The sequence below is a fragment of the Dermacentor andersoni genome, chromosome 9 (assembly GCF_023375885.2).
Source record: "Dermacentor andersoni chromosome 9, qqDerAnde1_hic_scaffold, whole genome shotgun sequence".
NCBI classification, from domain to species: domain Eukaryota; kingdom Metazoa; phylum Arthropoda; class Arachnida; order Ixodida; family Ixodidae; genus Dermacentor; species Dermacentor andersoni.
In genome coordinates, this window is record NC_092822.1 from 63430113 (window position 1) to 63457500 (window position 27388).

General features: G+C 46.2%; 1 protein-coding gene across 2 annotated transcripts in view; it reads right to left on the reverse strand.

Annotated features, from left to right (window-relative positions):
* Positions 1–13539: 13539 nt before the first annotated feature.
* The window catches only part of LOC126528577 (phospholipid-transporting ATPase ABCA3-like), a 91813-nt gene continuing 77964 nt past the window's right edge, over positions 13540–27388 (reverse strand). For both annotated transcript variants that reach the window (XM_055069142.1, XM_050176436.3), the window contains 6 exons: positions 25191–25337; positions 23216–23374; positions 20179–20360; positions 16973–17146; positions 15223–15445; positions 13540–13936 (listed from right to left, as the gene is read on the reverse strand). In XM_055069142.1, the coding sequence (XP_054925117.1) occupies positions 13700–13936; positions 15223–15445; positions 16973–17146; positions 20179–20360; positions 23216–23374; positions 25191–25337 (1122 nt within the window). In that variant the 3' untranslated portion in view covers positions 13540–13699. The remainder of the gene's footprint in view (positions 13937–15222; positions 15446–16972; positions 17147–20178; positions 20361–23215; positions 23375–25190; positions 25338–27388) is intronic.

Sequence of the window (27388 nt, forward strand, 5' to 3'; positions counted from 1 at the left end):
TGAAAATGCTTACAAGAGTTGATTCCCCGTGCATTCAAATGGGCGCAGCTCGTTTAAAGCGTTGGCGGGAAGGACGTTCGTTGAAAAGCCGCACATAACCCAGTGCATTTTGCGCCAGAAATGGGTGCAGGCACAGAGAGAGAGAGAGCAAATGAAAAAAAAGTCAGGAAGGGTAACCAGGACTGAGCCCGGTTGGCTACCCTACAATGGGGAAGAAGAAAAGGGGAGAGAAATATTTTTAAAGAAGAAGAGAGAGTCCACTGGGGATATATTAGTGAACCAAGTCCGTCTTTTGAGACCACGTGGTCACGGTTCCATACCCCGCAAGTTGTATTTGTGCAAGCGCAATTAGCACCTTTAAATGTTCGCCTTAGAGAAATAATTCCGCTCCATAGGTCTCCGGGGTCGCTGAAAATTGAATTTGCAAACATTTTTCCGCACAATGCGAAATTTCTGCCCACAACATATTTGAATGACCGTTTACAAGATTATTTGGCCCGTTTCAACATAAATGTAATAGCGACCGATGCTTCTTCGTGTGAAGAGAAGGCAGGTGTGGGTATCTACTCACCATCCCTCAATTGGTCCTTTTCACTTCGCCTACCAGATTACACATCAGTTTTTCATGCCGAACTTCTGGCAATAGTTCTTGCCTTGCGGAAATTACCCGCTCATATTACAAGAGTTATTATCGTCACAGATTCTCTATCTGTATGCAGTGCACTTACTGCGTCTACAAAGTCGACAACCGGAAACACGTTTTATTCATTAGCTCCACCTCACTTAAGTTTACTGCATATATTATGGGTCCCTGGCCACCGAGACATTCATATTAATGAAATAGCCGATTCCTTAGCACGAGCTTCTTTAGCAGGTCCTGTGCTATTTGTGCTGCCGACAACTGCGCACATTACTGCAGCCAGATATCGGCAATTTTCTTTGAGCGAGGACAAAAAAGCTGTCATTAGCAAAATCTTCAGATTTTTTACACTTAAATTATTCTTGGAACCGACAATGGTGTCCTAACCGGAAATATGAAGTTTCATTTAGCAGGCTGCGTTGCCGTATTCCAAGACTTAATGTTTACTTGCACAGATGCGGTCTGGCGGTATCCCCTCTATGCTACCTCTGCAATGAACCAGAAACTATAGATCATTTTTTATTATCATGCCGCCGGTTCTCTACTCATCGAAAACTATGTCTAGAAATTCCACTTCAAAATTTAGGATTACCTTTGAGTAGCACTTTTATTCTCTCCCTTGGAGCAACAGTTTTGGGATATAGCCACAGGAACGTTTGCCTAGCCATTTATAATTTTCCATGTGGCACTAAAAGAATGCCTTGTTAATAGTTTTTAGTTTCAAGAATTCATTTATTTCTACTGCATTTTAGAATATTCGAAATGTAAAAGCACAAATTAACAGTTTAAATCTTACTATTATTATTCATATTTTACCTTACTCAATTTTAAGTATACCTTTTTTTGTTTAAAACATTCCTCTAAACGCAAGGCTTACCATAGTATTGATCAATACTTTATCTCATGTATTCATAGCTTATTTTTCATCTTGGATTATTTGTTTTCTTTTCTTTTTTTCGGGTTATTTATTTATTAACCAATTTATTTTATTTTATTTATTGAATCATATTACCACCCGATTCGTGGCCTATCCCCCCTCAGTGGGTTTGCGCCATTAACTGAGGCTTCATCATCATCATCCTCGATCGATCACTGAGTGGCTGTCTGCTGAAGCGTCTGGTTGCTGTCCTTGATAACTCTTGTGACGAGGGTTAACTTCTGCTCCAGCATCTCTCCAGTCATCATAAAGCAGCATATTCAGGATCACGTTCACGACTCTGTGGCACATACCTAGTTTCCCAAGTTGGCGTTAAACACGTTCGTTTAACAGCGGCGCAGAACTACTGGCACATGACCAGTGACCCCAAGTCGGCGGCAAACGGTTTCATCGAGCAGCGGTGCCTACAAAGTCCCGCATCTACAGTGATCCGCGTCGGCGCTGCTTACCCAGGTGGGCTGAGGCTGAGCCGTGCTCCCGCATGGGTTGCAGAAGATAGTGCTAGCCTTTCCTCCTTCCTTCCCCACAAGAACCGATTCTCTTGTTTCCTTCAACATAGAGTAGGCTATTTTAAACGCGTTTGACATTCTGAGAGCATTTCGCGCACTTTACGGCGGCTATTTATGCATGCATAAGACACATATGCATGCATAGATAGCCGCCGTAAAGTGCGCGAAATGCTCTCAGAATGTCAAACGCGTTTAAAATAGCCTACTCTATGTTGAAGGAAACAAGAGAATCGGTTCTTGTGGGGAAGGAAGGAGGAAAGGCTAGAACTATCTTCTGCAACCCATGTCGGAGCACGGCTCAGCCTCAGCAGGGTGGGGCAGATGGGATTAAAAGAGAGAGAGGGTAGAAGGGAGAAAGGTAGAGGGTCGTCCTAGCAGTATCAGAGCAGCCCAAGCGTTCGCGTAAGAGAGGGCACCTCTCGCAACGTAACACTTCGCTAGGCTAAGTGAACGCAACAACAGCACTGATAACCTGAGTGACAATGATGCACGACAAATTTATCATGGCAAACAATCTTCACGGCGAGGGATCTCGAGCAAATATTTTGGGGGTAGCCTCGTGAATCAGCAGGACGAGAAGCGAAAGTCGTCCGCTCTCCTTCATTTCATCCAAGGCTCCTTCGTTTTCTAGACAATCAAAATTTGTGTTGATACTTCATAGTATTCATCTTCTTGCTCCTTCTCCTCTTCTATTATATGATTCTTCGCCATCACCTTCGGCTGCAGCACTTGTTGTTGTCGTTGTTGTAGCCTGAGATGCGTGTGGCTCCTACCCACGTTGGGGGATTGGCCAAGAAATGGGTGGATTATTCGAAATTATTATGGAGCATAAATTTCCTAATAGCTATTGAAATAGCATTGAATAGCGCTTAATTACCTGCTAAATAAAATCAGGAAGGTCATATTGAATGAGTAATAATTAATTTAAAAGTAAAAACAAAAATAAAGGAATTTAGCAGGGTATTCGTTTAGATTCCGTAAGAAATGTTCGGACAGCGAAGCATGCATCCCTGTGGCTGAATCCCAAAGTGGACGCTCCGAACGAAAGAATTGAAGGTTCTGTCAAGTCCAGGCCAATTCTTCGAAAAGGTATTTCCAACCATCTTTTTCTAACCGCAGTAAAGCGGCGACAAAATAGAAGAAAGTGGTGTATCGACTCTTCCTCATTACAAAAAGAGCAGAGGGGGGAGGGAACCAAACCCGACCTGTGTAAATAGAAATTCAGCGAGGGTACGCGGCAGCGTAATTTGGTGAGGCAGACCTCAAGCATCTTTGTGTCACAGGATTCGCTATGCCAGGGAAATGCCAGGTGCTTATACTCTGGAGAAGCAGTCAAATGTGGGTTTGATAAGGCTAATCTTATTGATCGCATCCGAAATCTTGCCGCCGTGATCTGTGCTGTCACTGGTAGAATAGGAAGAACAGGGCCGGATAGTGATGCATTTGCCAGTGAATCAGCAGTTTCATTAAAAAACAAACCTTTATGTCCTGGCACCCAAATCAAATGAACACATTGCACATGGGCTGGAAATAGTAAGTGGAATAGTTTTAGCATGGGTGACTCATTAGTAGCGGTAAGGCAAGAGCATACTGAAAGGGAATCAGTCAGAATGGCAGCCGTTGTAATAATTGGGTCTAAATTACGTAAAGCTAGGATTACTGCTAACAACTCGGCCAGACAAATAGGCACAAAATCAGGCAACCTTAAAGAAAAAGACCAGTCGAGTGCAGGACAAAATATTCCAATGCCAGCTTTTTCCTCGCACTGTGAGGCATCTGTTGCGGTGATAACGTTTGTTTCTAGGCTGCTTAGGTGGTCTTGCAACATGGCGTTTAAGATGCCGTAAGGGAGTAGTTTCGCGTGGTTTGGGAAAATGTCATCGAACCTGATCTCTGGGTAATTTGAATGCGTATTATCATGAAGCACCTCGCGAATTTGCACATTTAGTGGTTCAAGTAATGTTTGCACAAATATAATCTGTGGTCTATGAAACCTGGGCCAATGAATAGGAAAAAATAATTCTGGATCAGAGAGGAAAATAATTTGAAGGCGGTTTAATGGGGATTCATATAGCCTTAGGAAAGTCTGAACTGTCAGAAGGCGAAATCGGCATATTATGGGTGGGATTCTTGCCTCCAGGTATAATACGGCATTCGAAACGTATTTTGGGAGGCCTAAGCACAGACGTAGCGCCTCTCGTTCCAACAAAACTAGCGGCCGAAGCTTGTATGCTGGATCACGGGAGAATAAAACGCATCCAAATTCTAACACCGGACGAACATACATCTCATATACCATCAAGAGGGATTTTCTTCGCATACCTGTTCTCCGGTTGCTCAACTTGCGCAAAATGCCCATTGAACGAGCTCCTTTTGTCGCAATATATTCAATATGCGGCCGCCAGTTAAGAATTCCGTTGTAAATAACTCCAAGGTATTTTAGTGACTCTACTTGTGGGATATCTTCGAGATGATAGTTAAGCGATATGTATACTGGGTCTTTAACGGGAAACACAAGGATAGCACACTTATTAGCATTCAGGTTTAAGTGTAAGCTATCCAGCCAGCTTTCCAGTTCCCTTAGATACGACTGCAGTATTTCGTAAGGAGAGAATATGTCGCTAGCCATACCAAAAAAGGCAATGTCATCGGCCTAAACGTATGTACTGACAGCTGGGTAAACGGGGATTCTGCTCAGTAAAATATTAAATAATACTGGTGAAAGTACCGATCCCTGAGGCACACCTCTTGTTTGCTTATATTTACTGGAAGAATAGCCGCTTCGAAAACAATAGAACTCCCTGTCTTTTAAAAATTCATGCACCCATGCTACAATATAGCCTGGAAAGCAATGGCTCTGTAACCGATTCGTTAAAATTGTATGTTCAATGCTGTCATAGGCTTTACATATATCTAAGGTAACTAGAGCCGCATATTGTTTTTTTCTGTCTGGCGATGTTAATGCGACTTTCAAGGTCTACATGCGCGTGCCATATTGAATAGCCAGATCGAAATCCAATTTGACACGGACTCAACAATCGATTGTCGTCAATAAACTCTAATATATGTCCGAGAAGCACTCTTTCAATAAGTTTCACTATGTTTGATGTCAACGCAATTGGTCTGATGTTGTCGATAGTATAGCCTGCCCCTTGTTTTTTAAGTAACGGAATAATTTTGGCGATCTTCCAATCTTGTGGAATCCATGCGTTACCAACAGAGTAGTTTAGCAACTTCAGAAGCTCACGTGGAGCTTCTTGAAAGAAAATCTTTAACATTGCATTTGTTATGCCGTCCGGGCCAGGTGCTGTAGTTGGCAACTGTAACATGACCTTTACTACTTCCGAATAGGACATCTCCTTCTAGCCTGAGAATGCAGGAGAAAAAGCAGGAGTTTGGAGGCGTGTTGCGAACCGACTCTCCAGTCCTTTAGCCAGTAGTTCTAAGGACTCCTGCATTTCCTGTGAGGTATAGACGATTGAGTCTACATTAATGCTCATTGAGAGTTTGTTTCTAAAACGAAGGTAATTAAATAAAGCACGTTTGTTTTTAGATTTAGATAGATAATCAAAATGGTTTTTATCGCACTCATCTTTTGCATGTTTAATAGTACGTCTGAAGGTTGTCGAAATAAATTGATAATCTTTCCAATTCTGTGGGCTCTGATTATGTAGAAGTTTTTTTCCAAGCAGCTTTCCTTCTTCTATAAACTCGTGTGCACTCGCTGTTCCACCAGGGACTAGATGAGAAACGCTTAGCTGTCTGAATTACAAATTCAGACTTTTGTCGGGACGTCTGTAATGCTGAACTAATATTTAAGCCAATGTCTTCGTCATTACTATTACTTAGTGGCGCAATGGTGGACCGCAAGCAGTCTTTAAATTTTTTACAATTCACAAATATTCTGCCTTGTCGTTCAACTGATGTTAAAGGGCATGCAATTTCAAAGTATACCGGGAGATTATCACTGTTTGTACAGAAATCAATCGTTGTCCAAGATGTCACAGTGACACTTGTGCTAGAAAACGTCAAATCTAACACTGAGCGAGATTGTCCGCGGACAAATGTAGGTCCACTGGTATTAAGGTATGTAAGGTTTTTATCTATGGTCCAGTTCCACAGACGTGTCCCGCCTGAATCTGTTTTGTAACCCCAAGACACGTGATGCGAGTTGAAGTCACCAGTAAGAATGACTTCATTTTTGCAGCTGGCAAGTGCACTATCCAATTGGTATGCACTGTGTACGCCCGTAGGGAAATAAGCATTTATAATTGAAAATGTGCGGTAGCCTGGGATGCTAAGGAGCACTGCCAAAATTTCACATTCCGGAGACATTAACTTGAAAGCTATTTTCGCCTTATGACAGAATTTAGATGACAACAAAATCATTAAGCCACCTCCTTGTGAAAGGCGATCTAATCGAAAAGATCGAAAATCTTTAAATAGAAAATTTTTCTCAGGAGTAAGCCAGGTTTCTTGTAAGATTATGACGTCAGGATTAAGCTGAGTTGTTAAGCAATGTAAGTCTGTTGATGCAGAAAACAGGGAACGACAGTTCCACTGTAGCACTTTTAAAGAAGCTATGGTGATGATCTAATTGATATAGTTTCTTCAGCGACTACCGTCGCAATGAACTTTCTTGGACGCCAGAATGAGAAATTGGATTACCCTTTTTGTTTTTGGTATATGGACAAGCAGCAGTTACTGGAGACCCAGTTCGTTTTTGCGGCCTGGTATCATGACCTGTTTCCATGTCGACCTGCGAGTCTGACTGACGCGAAGAACAAGGATCGGATCCTACAAATGTTGGGCCCGATGTGGTACTCGGCGCTAGGACTGAACTGGCTACCTGTTCTGCAGCACAAGCAATCGATTTGGTGATTGGTGTTGCAGCTGTTTGCAATAGCTGTGTCATCTGCGCAGTAAACACTTGGGAAAGACAGTCGGTAACACTTGTGACAATATGTTGCATAGCCTTTGTCATTGCTTTTTCTACGGCCGATTCAATGAGTTTCGACAAGTTGTCTTCCTGTAAAGTAGATTGCCTCGCAGTGACGCCAGCGTATCCAAAGGCTCTTTCCTTGACGACTGCAATAGCTTCTCGCCGCGAACATCGTCGCCTGTCAATTACTTCGAGTACCTGTATTTCGTTAGCTCTAGCCGAGCAGTTTGCATAGTCAGCCGCATGGTTTCCTCCACATAGGCAGCAAGTTTCGGCTTCAGCTGTGCACTCATTGGGAGAATGATCGGCACCACAGGCGCGACAGCGTCCATTTGATTTACAGCCTCCTGCACTATGGCCAAAACGCCAACAATTCCGACACTGAAGTGGACGGGAAGCGAGAGGTTCCACTCTAAAAATAAGTGGCCACACTTTCAGTTCAGAAGGGCAGGACATGCCAGCAAACGTAGCAATAACTGATTCTGTGGCAACTTTTTCTCCGTTTACCAGTCGGTTACACCGGTATACAGCTATGACGCCAGCATCAGACAGTTTCTGCAGTGTCTCAGTAGGGCTCAATCGAGAGTCTACGCCCCGGACAATGCCTTTAGTGCATGCTAGATGCGGAAGAATAAACGCACTCACCGGGACAGATGCGAAAGTCTTACACTTTAGGAGGTCTGCGACACAGGTCGAATCTGATGACCTACAGACTATCCCACCTCTTCCAAATTGTCGGACATCGCTTATCATCTGGAAATGACGCGTCATGGCCTGGAGCTCGGCCTGAACAGCTTGTGGGTTGTTCAGCCGGATGAATCCACCGCTCGAGGGCACCAGCAGGACAGGGATGCTGCTAACACCGCTGCGGAAGAAAGATTGCAAAGGCAAATCATCAGGGGAAAGGGAGGCTGACCAAGGGCTGTGCCCTTGCCCAGGAGAGTTTTTAGACATCAGCGATGTTTCAATCACGGATACGTCCTACAAAAATAAGATAGGTAAGATAACTAGGTCAAATCCACCCAAAACTCAGCCAAACCACCAAGTAAGTTCCAGCTTGGGCACGACTGATCCACACACTTTCACACATTCTTCTTTTTTTTCTCCACTCTTCATTCGTCGCCATGCCTCACCTGCGTGCGGAAGGCATATCGGAGCGATCTCAATCTGCCCGTGCCCTGTACCTGAAAAACTTTCCAAATCTAAGCACACGAAGAGCTTCATTCCGCTCTACGACCATTAGAAAATCCAAAATGGAAGGCATTCTACCGGTGCTGACATATGGGTCAGAGACTTGGAGACTGACAAAGAAGCTTGAGAACAAGTTAAGGACCGCGCAAACAGCGATGGAACGAAGTGTGCTAGACATAGCGTCAAGAGACAAAATGGAGCGGTTTGGATCAGAAAACAAACGGGTATCACGATATTCTAACTGACATTAAGAGAAAAAAACGGCGTTAGGCAGGTCACGTAATGCGCAGATTAGATAGCCGTTGCACCATTAGGGTGACAGAGTGGGTACCAAGAGAAGGCAGTGCAGTAGAGGACGGCAGAAGACTAGGTGGTGCGACAGAGAGAGAGAGAGAGAAAAAACATTTATTCGAACCATCGAGGTGGTTGCTATGAGGTCGAGTGGGTGGTGTCCTCATTCCAGGACTCCACTGGCCATGGCTGCTCGACGTACTTGCTGGACGAGAGCTTCTTGTCCCGCCAGGGTATCGCCGGTCAGCTGTACCTCCCACCGCTCAAATGACGTGCTAGGCGTCTTTAAGTGTTGAGGTTTGCCCCCGCACCCCCACGAGATGTGGAAGAGTGTAGGGCGTGTGTCGCCGCACCAGGGGCAGATGCCGCGATATGTATGTGGGAACATTTTACTGTATTTGTGTAGGTTAGGAAATGTGTTTGTCTGAATAAGTCGGAGAGCTACGGCATCTTCAGTGCTGAGCTTTCTGTGAGGCGGAGGATAAATCCTGCGGTTGAGTCGCTGGATCTCGAGTCGGTCGCAGTAATTGGACGGCAGGGGCATGAAGGTAAATGGTGGGGATTGATGAGACGATTCGTCTTGCCCCGCTCGGTTGATTAGCGCTCGAGCTAGGGCGTTCGCCCTCTCGTTCCCCTCCAGACCCGCGTGGCCCGGCGTCCACGTGATTTGATGGTATTCTTGCAGCCTCGGGCCTAGAATCTGAGCCGCCAGCAGCGGTGTTCGTCCGTTGGTAAAGTTACGGCAGGCCTGTTGCGAGTCGGTAACGACATGGACTTCCCTGCCTACCCTGTCTTCTTGCTTTATTACCAGCGCCGCAGCTATGGTTTCAGCCGCAGCTGGGGTCTCTGCCCTTACGGAGGCCGCGAGAGTCAAGGAGTTGTCTCTCCCGTTCACAAAATTAGGAAATTTGCGGGTGCTAGTTGGAATCGGTTGGCGCAGGACAGGGGTAATTAAAGATCGCAGGGAGAGGCCTTAGTCCTGCAGTGGACATAAAACTGGCTGATTATTATTATTATTATTATTATTATTATTATTATTATTATTATTATTATTATGAAGGAAGGCGTCCTACACGAAGAAAAATTGGCCCTACAAGTATCTGCTCACAAACAAATTATGCAGCTTCTTCACGAAGGACCGTACACATATATTCAAATATTATGCAGTGGGGCGCAAGACATGCGATTTTAAAGAAAGCTACCAGCTATCAGGACACAAAGTATGCATGGATTATCAAGACGCCGTCAGGATGTGTGCAGAGTCAACAGAAAACCCCTCGGATTCGCGAGCTACAAGCTGTCGCCAAAAAAATTCGAGCATCAGGAAAGTGGTTCAAGCAATTGATCGGATCGGATCGGAAAACATTTATTGGGCTCTAGAAAAGAGATCTTCGCGGCTTCAGACGGCCTCTTCCATCTTCTGGATTCTTCTGTCTGCAATCACAGGCACTTGAACCACTTTCTTGGTTCAGTAGCTTCCCGGACATGCAAGCATCACTGGTGACGAAAGAGCTGACGAAGTTACTTGAAAGGACTTACGACCAACGAGCGGTGTCGTGTTTCAGGAGAGGTAAAACGATGACGCAAAGGGTGATCGCCTTCGCCGAAAAGTACTGACATAGGGATTCTCAAAGAACATTGAGAAGACGATAAATGTGCTTCTATACACCTCCTGCCTCATTTACTCGTAGGCAACAAGCACAATTTGCCTCCGAAAAGGAGAGGGATGGGAGGAGGGAAAGGTAAGGAGTTCAAACATGCGCGAGTCCGTTTCGCTACCCTTTGCAGGTGAAGGCACGAGGTTAATAAATTGGTAGAGAGAATAAAAGACGGGGAAAGGAGTCACTATTCCTGGGAACATGTTTGACTGACCGTCACTCTTGCACCCGGCCACATTGAAGCCAGTTTCCTTGAAAAACAATTAATGCACGCGTCGCTTCGTGCCTACGACGCGTGGGGCTATGATAAAAGATTCTGCGTCTCTGAAAATAATCGGCAATCTAGCCGGTTTAATGCTCTCCGAAGAATGTCGAGTTTGACGTTATCATCCCACATGCCTCAGCACATCATGTTACACACACACACACACACACACACACACACACACACACACACAATATATATATATATATATATATATATATATATATATGCACAGGTACACGCTACTTGTTTTCCACAATATCTTTCATTAACAGTCCGTGCCTTACTTCTTTTCAATCCGGCCCAGTTTATTTTGCATACAGATCCAATGCACGTGTTAGAATCAATGTGAACCAAGACGAGTTTTATTGACTATTATTATTTGGTGCTATGTAAATACTGGTTTGGCTTAGTATGCTGTAGTGTGATAAGCTTTATGCATTCATTTTAGCAGGAGATGCCCGTTCTGGAGGATTGGTCACGAACGGGCAATAATCCAGTGACACATACCGAGTGGCAAATTCAAAGAAAATAAATTGAAAAGTCCCTTAAATATTATTCCCCATTCCATTAGCAGATGGACGTGCTTTAGAGCCGTCACTATATGTTCGGGTTTTATGCAAGCAAGTTACCCTTCTTGTTATGCAGAAATAAGGTAGGCGTACTTAATCCCCATACAAGGGTTTATAGACCACCTTGCGGCTTTCTTGCGGCGCTTAGTAGAACAGATATATATATATCGACATGTAAAACTCTTGCTTGGGCTAGTTGGTTCATGCTTGAAGTAGGTAAAGGCAAGGCGCAGAAGACCAGGACTTAGGAAGGAGAACACAAACGACAAGACGGGCGCCCGTCTTGTCGTTTGTGTTCTCCTTCCTAAGTCCTGGTCTTCTGCGCCTTGCCTTTACCTACTTCAAATATATCGACATCCAGTGTCCAGAGTTGGCAGTGAAGGGTCAATAACTGACAAACTCCAAAACCATCTGCAAAGAAAACTGCAAAGAAGGCTATCGCTTTTAAACGGATGTTTCATTGTCTCAGCACAGTTACGCGAGTCGCAGCTGGGTGCACCTGATGTTTCACTAAGGAATTCGAAGGCATTCGTAAAAGCCACCCCTAACCAGAGACGCGGAGCGCGTCTCACATCGTGCGACTCCTCGAGCTCAAGGAAGACTTTTATAAGTCATGTCTCAGCATCAACGAGCGCTGGCTAGGGCATGGTGTTCGATGGCGGAGAGTACCGGTCTGTTTTCCGATTGCTGGTGATAGCTGACGATGGGCACCGGCGGTGGCGCCAGCGGCGGCAAACAACATGACCAATCGAGACGGCTGTTGGAATGAGCCCTTAACAGTTTACGCTGTAAAAACTGTGCACTTTCGTCTTTGTGCTTACGCGATGTACTTACGAGTACCACGTAGAGCGGCAAGATCTGCTGTTGCGATTGACTTCATCAAATGGAACACATTGTACTTAATTCTTGCTATTAAGGTCGGCATCACAACACCTGTGGGTTTGGAGCCGGACAGAGATCCATCAGCTTAAGCGTACGTGAACTCTAGTATAGGCCACTGCATAATAAATGGTCTTTCTCGTAATTATAGAGATCGCGAGGCGTAGTTTGGTTTTTGTAGGTACGAGAAGTGTAAAAAGAGGTCTTGCTCCTGGTGTGAAATCCGACAGAAGACAGCTTTAGAAAGTTGTAACGAGTCCTGAAAATTAGGCTTGAGGCATGTGCGCCGGCAAAAGCAGAAATTGTTTTTGAAGTATCGACAGAGATCGCGAATGCACGCTCTGGCATTGCCAGCTGCGCCGTGTGTGTAAGTAATGCAAGGAACGGAATGCGTATTGGGAACAAGCGAGTGTCAGGGGTCCGATGCCGTGGCCGAAGGACCTGCCGATAGACAAAAAGTGTAGCGCTTGGTTCACACAGCATCATGCCCATACTGCCCGGCATCGCACAGTAGCGAGACGGGAGAGATGCAGGTATGACTCACTAGAGGTAGTCACTTCAACCGTGCCTTGAGGGAGTGGAAAATGAAAAAAAGAAGAATCGTCAGAACCCTTCTCCCGATGACTGTCGACGGTAATGCGTGAAGCATTGAATTTATTGTGCGATCAAAACGCATTGGCACCGTCGAAACGAGTTATGAGGCGTGTACTGCAGCGAGACTACTATTTCGCACTTGCTTAGGAACACTCGGCGTCATCTAGCGGTGCCGCCTCGAAGCCTGCGCATGGCCTCTGAAATCCACGACGCACCGGCGCGTGCGAGCGCTCAGAAACGCGTCATGCGGCAACCAGGCTCTCCTCTCGCGATTATTTCTAAACACGTAGCGCCATCTGGTGGCGCTGCCAAGAAATCCGCGCCTGGCCTCCGAGACGAGAAGCGTCGCACGCCGGTGCGTGCGAACGCCGAGAACTGCACCCGCGCTTTCCCGCGCACCCAGTCGCACAGACATAGTAACCATAGTAACCCGCACGAGACACAGACAATACAGGCCACTAACCTCAGGAGAGTACAGACTAGATCTGTACTTAGTCCAAAAAGGCTGGCTGCAATGACAGATGGTGAATATCCACTAAACTGCAAACATTGTAACTTCCCCCTGGCAAACCGACTTCACATCGTGTGGGGATGCCAAAAGAACGAGAAAACTCTTAAGGCGAGCTCCTTCACACGAAGAGTGGGAGATGAAGACAAAAACGTCCAACCCGCACGACCAGACACGGTTGGCGGAATGGGCTGATAGCGTCGCGGGGAAGCAGACGCCACGCTAGCCCACACCGCTGGGAAAGAAATCTCCACTCAACCTTGACAACAAAAGTTTCTCTCTCTCTCTCTCTCTCTCTCTCTCTGGAGAGAGGTTCATTGAAGAGCAGCACATGCCCAGTACATCTGTGGTGCAGATCGCTAAAGCGTTGGTGTGAAAGGCGTTCTTTAAAAACGAGCACATAACCAGTGTACTTTTGGGGCAGCCCGCTAAAGCGTCAGGTTTCTATCCATGAGGAAACCGTCTTCGACTGCGTATTCATTCTCTTGGCACCCATTATACTACACTGATGTTTACCAATTATCCGCCCCACGCATTACTTACATCGTCCAACTCCGTTTCATCTTATTTAATTACTCCTTGACCACTGAAAGAAAGAAGAGCACACAGCAGCGGCCTCCTCCTATCGTTGTCTCTTTATAAGAGTGCGGAGAGAGCGCTTCCATGAGAGGCGCCTTCGTATTGCAAGTTTACGGAACCTGCGAATGCCGGGTTCACAGTCCTAGCGGGTTCGCCATGATGGGCGGGACGGCGCTCGGAGATTGGACCACGGCGGCGGCTGCGGCTGCCTCGCTGGCCTCCTTGCGTGTCACGCTCAGGAAGATCTGTTCCAGCGACGCGTCCGCTATGAAGAAGTCCTGGAGCTTGTGGCGCCGCTTGATGCGCGCCATGCGCATGAACATCTCGCTCCACAACATGTCGACCCGCGACATCCGAAACTCCAGCAGGCCCTGCGACGCACGAAAAGGCAGTCCAATATGGTCTCCCGTGATGGGACATTAAGTGCGCGAAACCTTTTCGGCTGCTTTTGGTGACCCGGTGCTTCTAGTTTCAGTTTCAAGTACGCACACGAGAATTGTAAAATATGGCTGTCACTCTTGAACTGAGAAATGTCGAAAACCCCATTTTACTCGTCAAATAATATTGAATTGTAGAATTCCATAGATAAGAAATACAGAAAGACTACTTTAAAGGACAGTTTTAAATGCCTTTATATACAATATTAAGGTGTTGTTTCTCTCCTATACTTATATTTCCGTCAGCCGCGATCAGTCCTGAATGCAGAAATTCATGATGAGCCAACTCTGGTTGCTATCCAAGAATGCGTTTAACATGTTTTGGGAGGTTGTTATTGGTGGCGCTATGTTGCACTATGCGTCATGGGTGTCACTCCCCTTACCACCGTGCCTTACCCGTACGCGTGGAGCAACTGATGCTACGGTTCCCACTTTCTAGTGGAACAGCTCGAAGCCCCTTGCAATGTCTGCAACCGCGTGCGATGAGCCGAGCTGCAGCGCTTCCAGTGAGAGAACCTGCATCTTCAACCACTGGCGCAGCGTCTACACGACAGCGTCTTAAAAGGCAGGCTGTCACGAGGAGAGAATGCGGGAAAGCTCGCCTCGCCACCTTGCAGCCGTGTGGTACCATAAACTGGTATCAGATTCCTTCAGTACTTTTTGCCTATATGACGGTACAGTTTTCATCATCTTGTGTATGATGGAAGCCCGCTTGGTCGGAATGATGACAAGTAAAAAAGGAAGGGGGCTGCACACCGACCGAATAATTTTAAAGCGTTCTTACGTTTGAGCACCCAACACTGGTGGTACCGTACTTCCATGCGGTTTTTGCCACTGTGTTAGGTTCCTATCTTCCTATCTGTTAGTTCCTATCTGTTAGATATATCTTGGGGATTGCCCACGAAGACTGTTCGGCAGTCATGAAAGAAGCGTGGTTAGTACCCAAAGAAAGCTTAACGCAGTTAAAAAAGCCTTTGTGCAAGCTTTCGAAACTGGCGACAATGGTGGCCATGTAGGCCTATTGATGAGTCATACTGAACAGGAACCAAGTTTAGCGCAACGACAGGACTTGGATACAAGAAGGAACGCTGTGTGTGTTTCGTCCCTCCATGTGGTCGTGCCCTGGTGTTTCGCTACACTAATTCGACTGTGACACTAATACTGAAGCCGCACTTCATAACGAGGGGTGGTTATAGGAAGTGCAGTTGACTTATGCGTACCTCGTAACTGTATGCCATCTCGGCTTCCGGGAAGACCTTGCACACTTCGCTGACCACGTCCTGCTGGTAGGAGAAGTCCTGCTTCTTGTCGGGGTACGTCTTGACAGTAATGGTGTACCCTTTGCCGAACTTCTCTTTCAGCTGACCCAGCGTGCCAAGGCACTGCAGTTTCCCAGAGTCCATGATGGCGATTCGGTTGCAGAGGAACTCGACGTCCGACAGGCTACACAGGGAGACAGCCATGGTGCGCGCGGAAACAAAAGGTGAATACACGTAAAGAAAGCCAACGCACATCACGTAATATAGTATGAGGTTATCCAGAAAATTTCACTGTCGGGCAGCCACGGCAAGACGCAGACACGCCAACCACGCGACCCGCGCCATCCGCGGATTACACTGGGTATCTTCGATTATTGGTCCACGACAATCCTGGAGTTCCTGAGACGGTGTTTTAAGCCAATGAGCTTTGCGTATGCAGTGTCTCGGGCAGTGCTGGACCACCCGCGACGACAAATTTAAGAAGCCCACTGTCTCCGTGTTCAGCCCACCTTGCTTGGCGAGAAACTGACCTTTCGAAAGAAGGCATAGAAGGCTTGAAAAGAAGGCGTAGAAAGAAGCTGTAGAAAGCTTCGCTTTATTACGAACATTATGCGCTTCGACATGTATATTTGTTGCAGGGAGGATACTTAAGCATCGTGTGTTCTTTCATAGTGTGATTCCGCAGAAAATGTGCCTGGCCGCTGGTATATTTGTATTGGTGTAGTAGAGGTAGGGACAGTTAGGCCGATTTGTTATGCGGCTCCTGTCCTGTGTTTGAGTTACTCAGCAAGACAGCGGCAGCTGCCACAGTCCGCAGACTGGGACGGTTCGCACCGAACGGTTCGCTTCAACAAAAGTAGAGATGTGTACAGGCATGCAGCGAGTCACGAAACGATGCAGAGACCGACAAGAGCCCGGGGCACAGACGCCATGTCATTCTTGTCAACGACGCGTGCTTAGTGAATACCCGTGAATGGGCCTAATCGTCTTGCTCTGCCTTCAACGGTCTAATGTTTCGGGAGGACTTAACAATCCAAGCTTTTTCATTCGTGGCAACCCCGAAAATCAGTTCCACGTGGTTAGGCCCTGCTGAAATGTTTGCCGATTCTTATCTGATTATTTGACTGATAGTAGAATATGTCGCAATCATGCGGAACCATTATCGAGATTATCTTAAAGATGACCTGGAACAACTTAAAAATCCTGCATCTATAGGTTCATACAATCTTTCACGACCTGCGACATCAGTGTATCATATCTGAAAGCGGAAGGCAATGATCACTTCTTTCTAATCGTAGTCATTTTGCAAGCCTCTGTCTTTTTACAGCTCACTGCGTCATGCACATTGCACTGTGTGACGCGCGCATATAACGCAACGCATCGCCCATCCACTTCATGGTTTCCGCGCACGTTTCCACACTGCTACTTTTTCAGCCCCATTTTTCTTTCGGGCAGCGTCAGACTGCAACGGCCTTCGTCACCAAGTTGCATCTGTTGGCTGTGCATCGGTGTTTCGGCAAAAGTTAACAAAATTTGCATTTCAGCGGAGCAGCAACGAGTAAATCCGCCCCTTAAATAATACCTTTGACATAGTCAGTCTAGACAAAATAAACTGAAACACTGCAGATGTTTACGGCTTGTCAATCTAAGGTGCATCACTGCGTCATTCACATAAATTGTTATGCGGAACTAGTACCAAAGGCACACCAACCAGTGAGAACTCAGCAGTATGGACATTTTGCTGACTCGCTGGAGCGCGCTGATGTAGTTCACGATGCGCTTTCGCGCAGTCGTGGAGATTGTAGCATACGGTTCGTCCAGCAGTAAAATCCGGGGCAAACCGATCATCGAGATGCAGATAGAGAGCTTTCGTCGGTTTCCAGCACTGCGAAATCGAATTGTGCCAAAAATTTCATGATTGATTCGTTGATTCATTGATTGATTCATAGATCCGCTCACTCATTCGATCAATCAAGTGAGCGAACTGGCAGATGAATGCAGGCAAGTGAGCGAACTGGCAGATGAATGCAGGCAAGTGAGCGAACTGGCAGATGAATGCAGGCAAGTGAGCGAACTGGCAGATGAATGCAGGCAAGTGAGCGAACTGGCAGTTGAATACAGCCAAGTGAGTGAGTGAGTGAGTGAGTGAGTGAGTGAGTGAGTGAGTGAGTGAGTGAGTGAGTGAGTGAGTGAGTGAGTGAGTGAGTGAGCGAGTGAGTGAGCGAGTGAGCGAGTGAGTGAGCGAGTGAGCGGGCGAGTGAGCGGGCGAGTGAGCGAGTGAGCGGGCGAGTGAGCGAGTGAGTGAGCGAGTGAGCGGGCGAGTGAGCGAGTGAGCGGGCGAGTGAGCGAGCGAGCGAGCGAGCGAGCGAGCGAGCGAGCGAGTGAGTGAGTGAGTGAGTGAGTGAGTGAGTGAGTGAGTGAGTGAGTGAGTGAGTGAGTGAGTGAGTGAGTGAGTGAGTGAGTGAGTGAGTGAGCGAGCGAGTGAGCGAGTGAGCGGGCGAGTGAGTGAGTGAGTGAGTGAGTGAGTGAGTGAGTGAGTGAGTGAGTGAGTGAGTGAGTGAGTGAGTGAGTGAGTGAGTGAGTGAGTGAGCATAATGAATGTAGCCAGAGAATGTTCTATGTTCGCAAACAATAATAAACTTTGTTCCCAACTTGAATACCCTCGTGACAAAATAAGCATTCGTACGGGGACGGAAGGGCTCCAAAGTACACCCTAGCTGTAGAGTTGGCAATTAGCTTGATGTGCGCCAATCATCTGGCTGTGATTTAGCGTTGTCAGAGCAACCGACAGCACACCTCTAATGTAAGTTTATAGTTGACATAACATCGAAGCAACTAGATATTTTCAAGGTTCCCCATTGCGTAAACAACCTGTGTGTTCTATGCGCCAGAGCTCGATCTTCCCAAGGTACAGTTATGCTTTGTGGTTGATCTGGTTCTCGTATGGAGGCTATACTCAATAACCGCTCCTTACAAACGGATGAACAGAAGACGTCCAGCCCTTTTAAGAGATTGTAACTTATGCTGACGGCAAACCAAAAAGTGCATTACGCGACTGATTTGATTGTACGTGATTCGTGGGCTTTAAGGTCCTAAAGCAAAAATGCGACTATGAGAGAGACCACAGTCGAAAAAATTTCGATTCATTTTGAGCACTTAGGTTTCTTTACCGTGCTCGTAAATCTTACTACAACGGCGTTTCTTTATGCCTTTTTTTTTTATAGCTCGCCCAAACGATATACAGCCGACGCAGTAGAGAATAAAGAAGTGACCTTGGGCTCGGCAGCACAATGCCACAAAATAAAAAAAAAATCCGCTCAGAAAGTTATGTAAGAGCCAACAAGCCTTAAACTAATGTTTGTAGAAACGCCAGGCGTTTTTGCAGAGCACAAGCTCTAGCGATTATTTGCCCTCTATCGCATGGCACTCAGCGGGTAACTTTGGGCCCCAATGCACATCACTAAAGTAAAAAGCACATTGCCCATCATTTCGTGCTCAATATACTCGGTTGTCAGATAGCTTTGAGTGCCTACCGACAATCAGTCACAGATTCTCGGAGCAGAGTGTAAAAAGAACTGTTGAACTACTTGGTTTCAGAATCGACGTCGACGATTGCAGGGACCATGGGTTCGGAACTTTAAAGCAGTGAAATGTTCGAATCAAATTGAATATGAACGTTTCAGAAAAACAACCACCCAACATTCCATCATATATAGAATATTTCCTCACTTTTAAAGCAACTTGCAATTTTATGTTGGTGCGGAGTTAGGTAAAAAATTAAATCAGGCTTATATACATTGGTACACGCATGTAGTGCCGAACAGGTGTGGAAGTCGTAAATGATAAACTGCTTTCAGATATCCGGTAAACAATGGCGATGACAGCAATGAAATAAGGAAACAAGGTGTTACCGGGTGTACGGTCGTCAGCAGTATGAAGAGGAAGAGGAAACTTTTTTTAAAACGACGTTAACTACTGATTCGTGGGTTCTAGTCTATGAACTTGACTTGTGGCAAATAGTTTTCCTGTTGACATTTACCATCATTGAACGCTTTTTTTGCGGTAGGAATTTGGTGTTCCCTTTCACACTGGTGGCGAATGAACGTGCAGTGTCGCATTCGTTGAAGTAGAGAAATGGCACACTATAAAGCACGGCACATTACTTTAAACGCACGAAAACATGGCGAAATCGGCTAAATAATGAATGAGAACAAATTCGTACGTAGGCTGACTAAAAGATTGCCATTCTTCGAAGGAGTGCAAATACTGAGCACAAGTGATGTGCTCCGTGCGTTCGCCCAAGTTAACTGGTGCCCCCTGCTCTACGACCGCAGCGATCCTGCTGCAGAAACATTCGGAACAGTTATCACATTCATCATTCCGTTTCCCTCGTGACACAAATAATTGTTTTTATCAATTAGTAACTAGAACAAAGCGAATACTCGACATCTTAGAGTGCATTCACGAGTTGAACGGAAATTGAGTAGCAGAGACTGTTCGATCCGCATTCAAAATTTTGAATAGTCGGACACTGCGGTGGACTGTGGACATCTCGGAGTGCCCTGCGACATCTCGGAGTGCTTCCTCCGTGGCAGACAAGAAGAAGACCGCTGTTTAAGCAGCTGCCAGTTGCGACGTATATTGGCGCTGCCAGTTTTATTGGGAGATCTGCACGATTTAGACAGCAATGAGAGCCGACGTCATATGTACAAATTTTATGCCGTGCTTCATTGTCTTACTGCGCATAACAAACGTGAGCTCACCGGCATGACTTTGTCGGTCAACGTAGCGTGCTATAAAAGCCGGTTCCCTGTGCCCTAACATTTCGCAATACCGACCGATAGAACTACCGACAGACGTGAAACCGGCGTGAGCTGCTTCCTTTCAAAACCCCGCGCACAACGAAACGACGTGTACCTGTACGTGCCGACGAGGTAGTCGGCTATCTCCTGCAGCCGGAAGACATACAGCAGCACTCTCAGGTACTCTCTTGTCATGGGAACTCCTCGGAGACGTCCGAAGAGCCGCAGTGTCTCGACACCCGTCAGCATGTCCAGCAGACCGTCTCTTTGCGGACAGTAGCCTATGTACCGCCAACACTGCGACAAGCGAGGGGGTAGAGATTTCCATGATGCGACGTCATTAGACTCCCCGCCCTTAGCCGTTTGCAGTTGGTCAGGCTATACCGGAGCTGTCGACGGCTGTAGCAATGCTGTTACCGATTTCTTGTAATGCTTTGCACAACTACTACATGCACGAAAAATTACCTTTTGTCACGTGAATGGTTTCGTCGACGAAAAACCATAAAACGCCTCCAGGGGAACCATTATGATGCTCCGAAGGCTGTACGCCGACCATTAAGTAGATTATAATAGGTCACTGCAGTGTTTCTTTATTGTAGTCTCAGGTTAAACTCCGCCTCACAAGGTGTCACTATCAGCGTTGCAGCTGCCGTACGGCTCTCCTGTATTGCGGTATTCCGCAAACGCTAATACGTTTACGGACACGCTGAGAGTCTCTACTGTTTACGCCTTTGCGTCAAAAGTCGACAGGTGACAGCGTGTCTTACTCAAACTGCCTGCGCCTCGACTTATGCGGCTATCATCTACGAAACCAAACACTCCAGTCGACAAGATGCTAAAACAGAGTTCATGCCCGTTGAAGGGAAAACACATTCAGCTCTGAGAATCGAAGCTGTGACCAGAGTGCGCGCCCTGACTACTGAGATAACCAGGCTGTTAGCGGCAAGACGCAGCGCCTAGGACCAGTAGTTTGGTACCATAGGTACAGGCTACCAATGGAGAGAGACCTGGCGAACATCACCCCACCCTGGCTGACGTGTTACACGTTCAGCTGAATGCAGCAAGAATTTTTTTTTCAAATGGAAGCCGTATGGGTTTGTATTTGAAAGCCGGATCTACTAGTTTATCACCTGAGCAATCCTCCACACCTGCAGCTTCGTCCTTATCTACAACAATAAAACTATACTGTTACGTGATGAGTAACTGCTTATTCCGTCATCAAGTTCGCCACAACTAAACCACGCTAACCTCGTAACCCACATCTTGTTAGGACGACGCCATTTCATATTTGATTTTTCTAACACAACCGAGCAAAATAAGTGTCTCGACAAATTTATAAATGTTCTAGCGTTTTTGCATTCAAAGATTATTGTTGTAACTTATATTAAATCTCTGGAGAGCGCAGCTGCCAGAAGAATGCCTAAACAAGTGAAGAAATAAAACGCGGGCTCTGAACCGTGCACTGTGTATTTGTCAATAGACTAGCCCTGCTAAAAAAATAAATAAATAAATAAATAAATAAATTATTAAATAAATAAATAAATAAATAGATAAAGCATGCGCAAGTACCCATACGCTAATCAATGGACTAGCATAGCTCCAGTTCACCGATTCGCCCAGCGTGGGGTCAGGCTTAAGACATAACCCGAGTTGTGAAATTGTCAGTGCCACTGGACAGCCGACAGCATCTTTGCGCCATCTGCCGCCTCCTAGCGCGCTATATTTGCCACGAAACAAACATTGCTAATCTTTGTTCTCGGTATTCAGTCGTTGAATATGGTACTTTTTCCATTAAATTTACAAAAAGCGTTTATGCACATTACAGTGCTTCTTCAAAATAATCACATATCCTCCTGAGACCCTAAGACGGCTGAAAGAAAATCCCTTTTCAAGTCGGTTCTTGCTTCCCAGATGTATGCTACGAATGTGATAACCTCTTCTTTGTTAGTTAGAAAAGCCGCAGTTTCGTCCGAAAGGGGAAGCAACGATTGCAAAAGCAGATCAGCAGACAGCTATATGAAGTAAGGGTAGTAGTTTTATCGGCCGTATAAACTTGTAAGCATTCGCTTACTAGCTAAATTAACAAGCAGGTTGCCATGGGCGCACTAGCAATCATGAACACATCTCACTCGATGACCACGTACACTCGTTGTCGAAACGCTGGAGTCAGGAACCGCGGCAGCAGCAGTAAACGAATTGACCTTCGTACAGCGAGAAGCGAACTAAATGACAAGAACACAGCGCACAGGAGGCTACCAGCTCTGGGCGCACCCTGTCCCTATCCCAGATCGCTTTCAAAATGGGGCCCACGCGGCCGCACCATACGCAGCCGCCGCCATAGTAGAACAACCCCCCCCCCCGCCTCCGTGCCCTGGGCGCGATGGAAGACGGCGCGCATACTGCCCGCTTGCCTCCCTTGGGCGCGCACGTGATTTAGCCACCATTGACGGCTCAACCTCGCACGCTTTCGCTGGCACATACAGCATATATGGCACATGACGACGATGTTATCGCACTTGGACGTTATGCGCAACATCACAGCAACGACAATGATGCAAATACGCTTGGATCGAGTGTCGGTAAAGTTGCTATCATAATAAAAAATACACACAAATGCTGAAAGAAGCGTTTACGTGTACGTAGAGAAAGTAAGCGTTTCCAGAGGTTTCATATCGTTAAAAAACGTTTTCTTTGTCTAAACCCAACGACGAAGGTGCCACGTGTCTTGGTTGGCACGCTGATGCTACACACTGAATATTTGTGTCAACCCAGCTGTGGTATTTAAAACGCACTTCACAAGTGCTTGCATGCAGTGCTTGCAGAATGTTTGCATAATTATCAATTTTCGTGAGAGCTGCTGCCCGATAGGGTGCCTAACAGACCACACCTACATATATTCAACCCCGCATTTAGCAGGGATCAGTATGTTACGTAACCGCTTCGTAGATAACCTTGAAAAGGATCGAATGCAATGAACGTTATAATGTACAAGGGGTCACACAAGAATATTACGCTGTAGTCAAAGGAAAGAAAGAGCGGAAAGTCGACGATTACCACAAAAAAGTAACAAAAACAGGAATGGTGCAATATCGCCAACAGTGGGCTTGGCAAAATAAAGTGCTGATTTGGTAAACCCGAGCCAAGGCGCTCACCTTCTGCCTCTCGCGGACGATGGAGAAGTTGGAAATGACCGCGTCGCCATGGTGCGGCAGAATTTCACCCGTGAGCAGGCGGAAGGTGGTTGTCTTTCCCGCACCGTTGACACCGAGCAGGCCGAAACACTCACCGGCCCGCACGGTGAAGGTCAGCCCCTGCAGATAAATGCACTACGTGAAGACGTATCCGCACTGCAGAATAATTCCCACTTCTAAAGAGAATGAGGGTGTAGAGTTTGTATTCATTTTCACCCATGTATACAGTTAAGAATGTAAGGGGCAGAGTTTAAATCGATTTGCAGCCCTATTCATTTTTATGGGCGTTATTTATTCTACAGTGTACGATGCCCAGATCAGAATGATACGCACATCGTTTCTTTCGGCAGATATCTCAGTGCGTGTTCGCAGTGGCTGCGAAGACACAGTGCAGGTGTCCTCTTACGGACCCATTTCGACTCGCAACAGCATAGAAGTGGTAGCTGCACGATAGCCGGAGTGTGTCTTCCATGATACACATAAAAAACACCCGTGCTTGCAGTCTGCGGCGGCTGCTGCTGCTCGGTGGCCATCATCCGTACCGGCCCTCAAACTTATAGTTCCTGAACACAAAAAACCAGTTCTACCTTGCCGTGTCATTTCCACGACATCCGTCGTGGCCTTCCAGCTGCGTTATCTCTGACGTTCACGATTTCCTGAACCCAAATTTTTCTTCATTCGTTCTTAAATACCAACACAACATGATTACTGAGAACTTGGGGATGCCACTGCGTATAGACTACTTCATCCCTTTATGGGACGCCGTACATTTTTGCAATATTCATTAGATTTTTTCGCCTGGTATGACTGCATCGAGTACTAGGGAATAGTTGACAAATTGCACTTCTCTACACCAAATCGCTTATTTAAAAAAAATTGAATGTATTTGTCTCACTAGCACTATATAGTATTTCAACAATCGGGATGCAGATGCCCCATCGACCCTCTAGGGTCTATATGCAAAATTATCCCTGCCTACTTGACTCGTAAAACAAGAATGCTTGAATTTTTTTGTATGGTATGTATAAATAGGGTGCTCACAAGTACTTTGCAACTAATTTCACTTCTATACAACACACAGATTGTTTTTATAAAGTCGGACATTTGTGCCACTGGCCTTCTAGGGTTTGAATGAGAAAAAAATTGCGTGTAACCAGCCCCCTCGTAATATGCACCGAAACACGTTGGGCAAAGTGGCACAGTGGAGACCATGCAGAAAAAAAAACAAATATTGCGCGCACATCTTGTCCGGGGGTCGAACACCGCCGGTATCGGAGCCTTTTCTGCACGTGCATGTTTGTTCATGTGCATTCAGTAGGGCAAGTAGTGCGATCTCGCTATTACCTCAAGATACAAAATTGGGCGCTTATTGCTAAGAAAATATGTAAGTATAAATGCAGGAATAGGAAATAACTTATCGGGCATCTTGAGAACTTTTTTCATCAGCAAATGTGGGCAATATCCGGGAAACAATCCAACAATGAAAAAAATACATACTTTTTTCTGGCTCTTGCATGCTTGTCGCCAGTTAGTACGCACTCCCAACACTAGCCTCACATAAAGTGTTGAAGCCTACAGAAAGAAGGCAGTAACCAACAAACCGAATGAATATGTGTCTTTGCCTGTGAGAAGCTTTTCTACGTACATCGCTGAGTAAGACGCGTGAGTCCCATTGTCCTCCAGAGGGTTATAGAAGCCCTGGAATGTAACCGTTACGTAATGCGGACATGGGTGTCTTACAACTATAGAAGCTAATGCACGGTACTACAGTCGACCACCTGTGTATGAAAACGGTTATATACACGAGTTCTGTGTTTGTGTGATATGATGTGACTGTGCCTAAAAAATTAGAAATTCTTCGCAGAGAAGCCGAAGACGGCTGGCCCCACAAAGAGGAAACATAAAAACAGCGCATATGTAGCCAGCCACAACTTACCTGAAGCACAGGAACGCTTTCGATGTAGCCGTAGGCCTTGTAGAGGCGATTCACTATCATGAACGGGCGCGATGAGGTGGCCAGCAGGTCACTCTTTGCCAGGACCGCCACCAGCTGATTCTCAAGCACCACATCCATGTCCCCCTCCTTGCGTGAATAAGTCCCAGGAGGAATGCGTCAGGTCAGAGCGACGCTAACATAAGGCGTACCACACGCAACGAAGCGCGTCAGTAAATCTTATCGTACAAACAGATTGAAACAACTTCCACGGCACAGTAAACAGGTGTGACCGCATTTGGTTTACGCACGGAACGTTGTGAAGGCAGAGCCTAAACAGCAAGGACGTCACAGTAAATGACACAGGAAGCGTATACTCGAGATTCATGGCCGCTCAGGTTTGACCGCAATCTTCGCTGCAATTTTCGAAAACTATTTTAGTGGAAAGTTCTCCACAGCGATTACGGAGGAAACTTGTCTAAAGCAACAACGTTCACGATCAGCAATATATTTAGTGCGAATAAATAAAGTCGCCGTTTTGTCCGAAAGGCAAGGCAGCGATTGCATAGCAATTATACAGCAATGTGAAATAAGGATAGTAGGTTGATCGGCCGTATAAACTTGTAGACGTTCGCTTACTAAATAAATTGACAAGCATGGTGTAACGCGCACACAAGCAAACATGAACACATGTCACTCGATGGCCACAGACAGTCGCCATAAAGACTCTGCCGCCAGGAAGCGTAGCAGCAGAGCGAGCGAATTGACCTTCGTGCTACCTCTAGGTTCAACGCGAACTAAGCGGTGAAAACAAAGCGCGCACAAAGCTATCATCACTCTGCGAACTCTCTCCCCATTGCAGATTGCTTTCAAGATAGGGCCCGCGTGGCCGCCGCTGGAGTAGAACGCCCTCCTCGCTTCCACCCTCCCCCTCCCTCCACTCCGTGGTGCTTGCGCACGATGGAAGGCGGCGCGCTTCCTCCCAGCCTTCCTCCCTTGCGCGCGCAAGATGGATCCGCCGTCGTCAGCTCACTCTAGCTCGCTTTCACTCGCACATACAGCGTACGGCGCGCGCCCGCGATGCTATCGCACTTGGAACTGCGCCTGGAGTGGTCATATAATTGCTATGGCAATAAAACATATTGGACTGATTCTAGTCTCAACTTTCTTACCTAATAAACATTTCGTAAGCACTGACGCATCTGTCTTGCTGAATTTCTGCAGCGGTCGTGAAGTGACTATTTGGGAGAGTTATTTCAGTATTTAATTTAATTACCCAGATTGATATCACTTACAATAGCAGATCCGAAGCACTTGTTGGAATCTACGCATAGCGAAGCTGTTCTAAAGCGGTTTGAAGCGTGCATATAGATTATATACAACTCACGGCAACGAGAACAATTGTGTTTACTTTCACCTTATGGAACTTGTAATGTTCTGCAATATGTGCGTTTAGCCGCCGCAACGTCACTACTTCCTCTTGCATCTTTGATAACGTGTTTTAGTGTGGAAACTATGTCTATTGCTGCCTTTTACAGCAAAGCTGTATTTGGCTAGCCTGTTCATCCATCCGTCCGTCCGTCCGACCGTCTGTCGCCAGTACGCCGAAAACTCTTCCGACGCAACCCCATGCGCATGCGCGAAAGGAAGTGGCGGCGGTCGCTCCGAATGTTATCTTCTTATCAACCATGTTTATGATGCATGACCTTCGTGGCTATATCGAATATGTGGGATGGCGCCGCTCCTTGACTCTCATTGAAGGCTCGAAAAGCATAACAAAAAACAATAGTGTAGACCCAGTGTGCTCCGACAGCAAGTAAATTGTATCCTTTCTGTTGGAACGGTTTTGAAATGTGTGCTACACGGACGTCTATGTGCCCACAATGCGTCACCGGTGCTGTATAGACCTAACATTTGGCAAGAACGTCTCTAGCATAGCAGTACAACCGATCGTGGTGTACCACAGCAACCACAAAACTATGGCCACTGTGGTAACAATGAAATAAAATAAAGACGATAAAAACTAGGAAGTTACGTGTATGTGTCTTTATTCAATCACTATAGCAATAGCCATATAAATCAATATAGTTGTCAATATAGCCATCCCAAAACAGCTTCGCTGGTTACCATTCTTCGAGGAGTGGAAGGGCACTAAATTTTTTTTCACGTTCATTATTCACTCACTTCATAACTTATTCGTA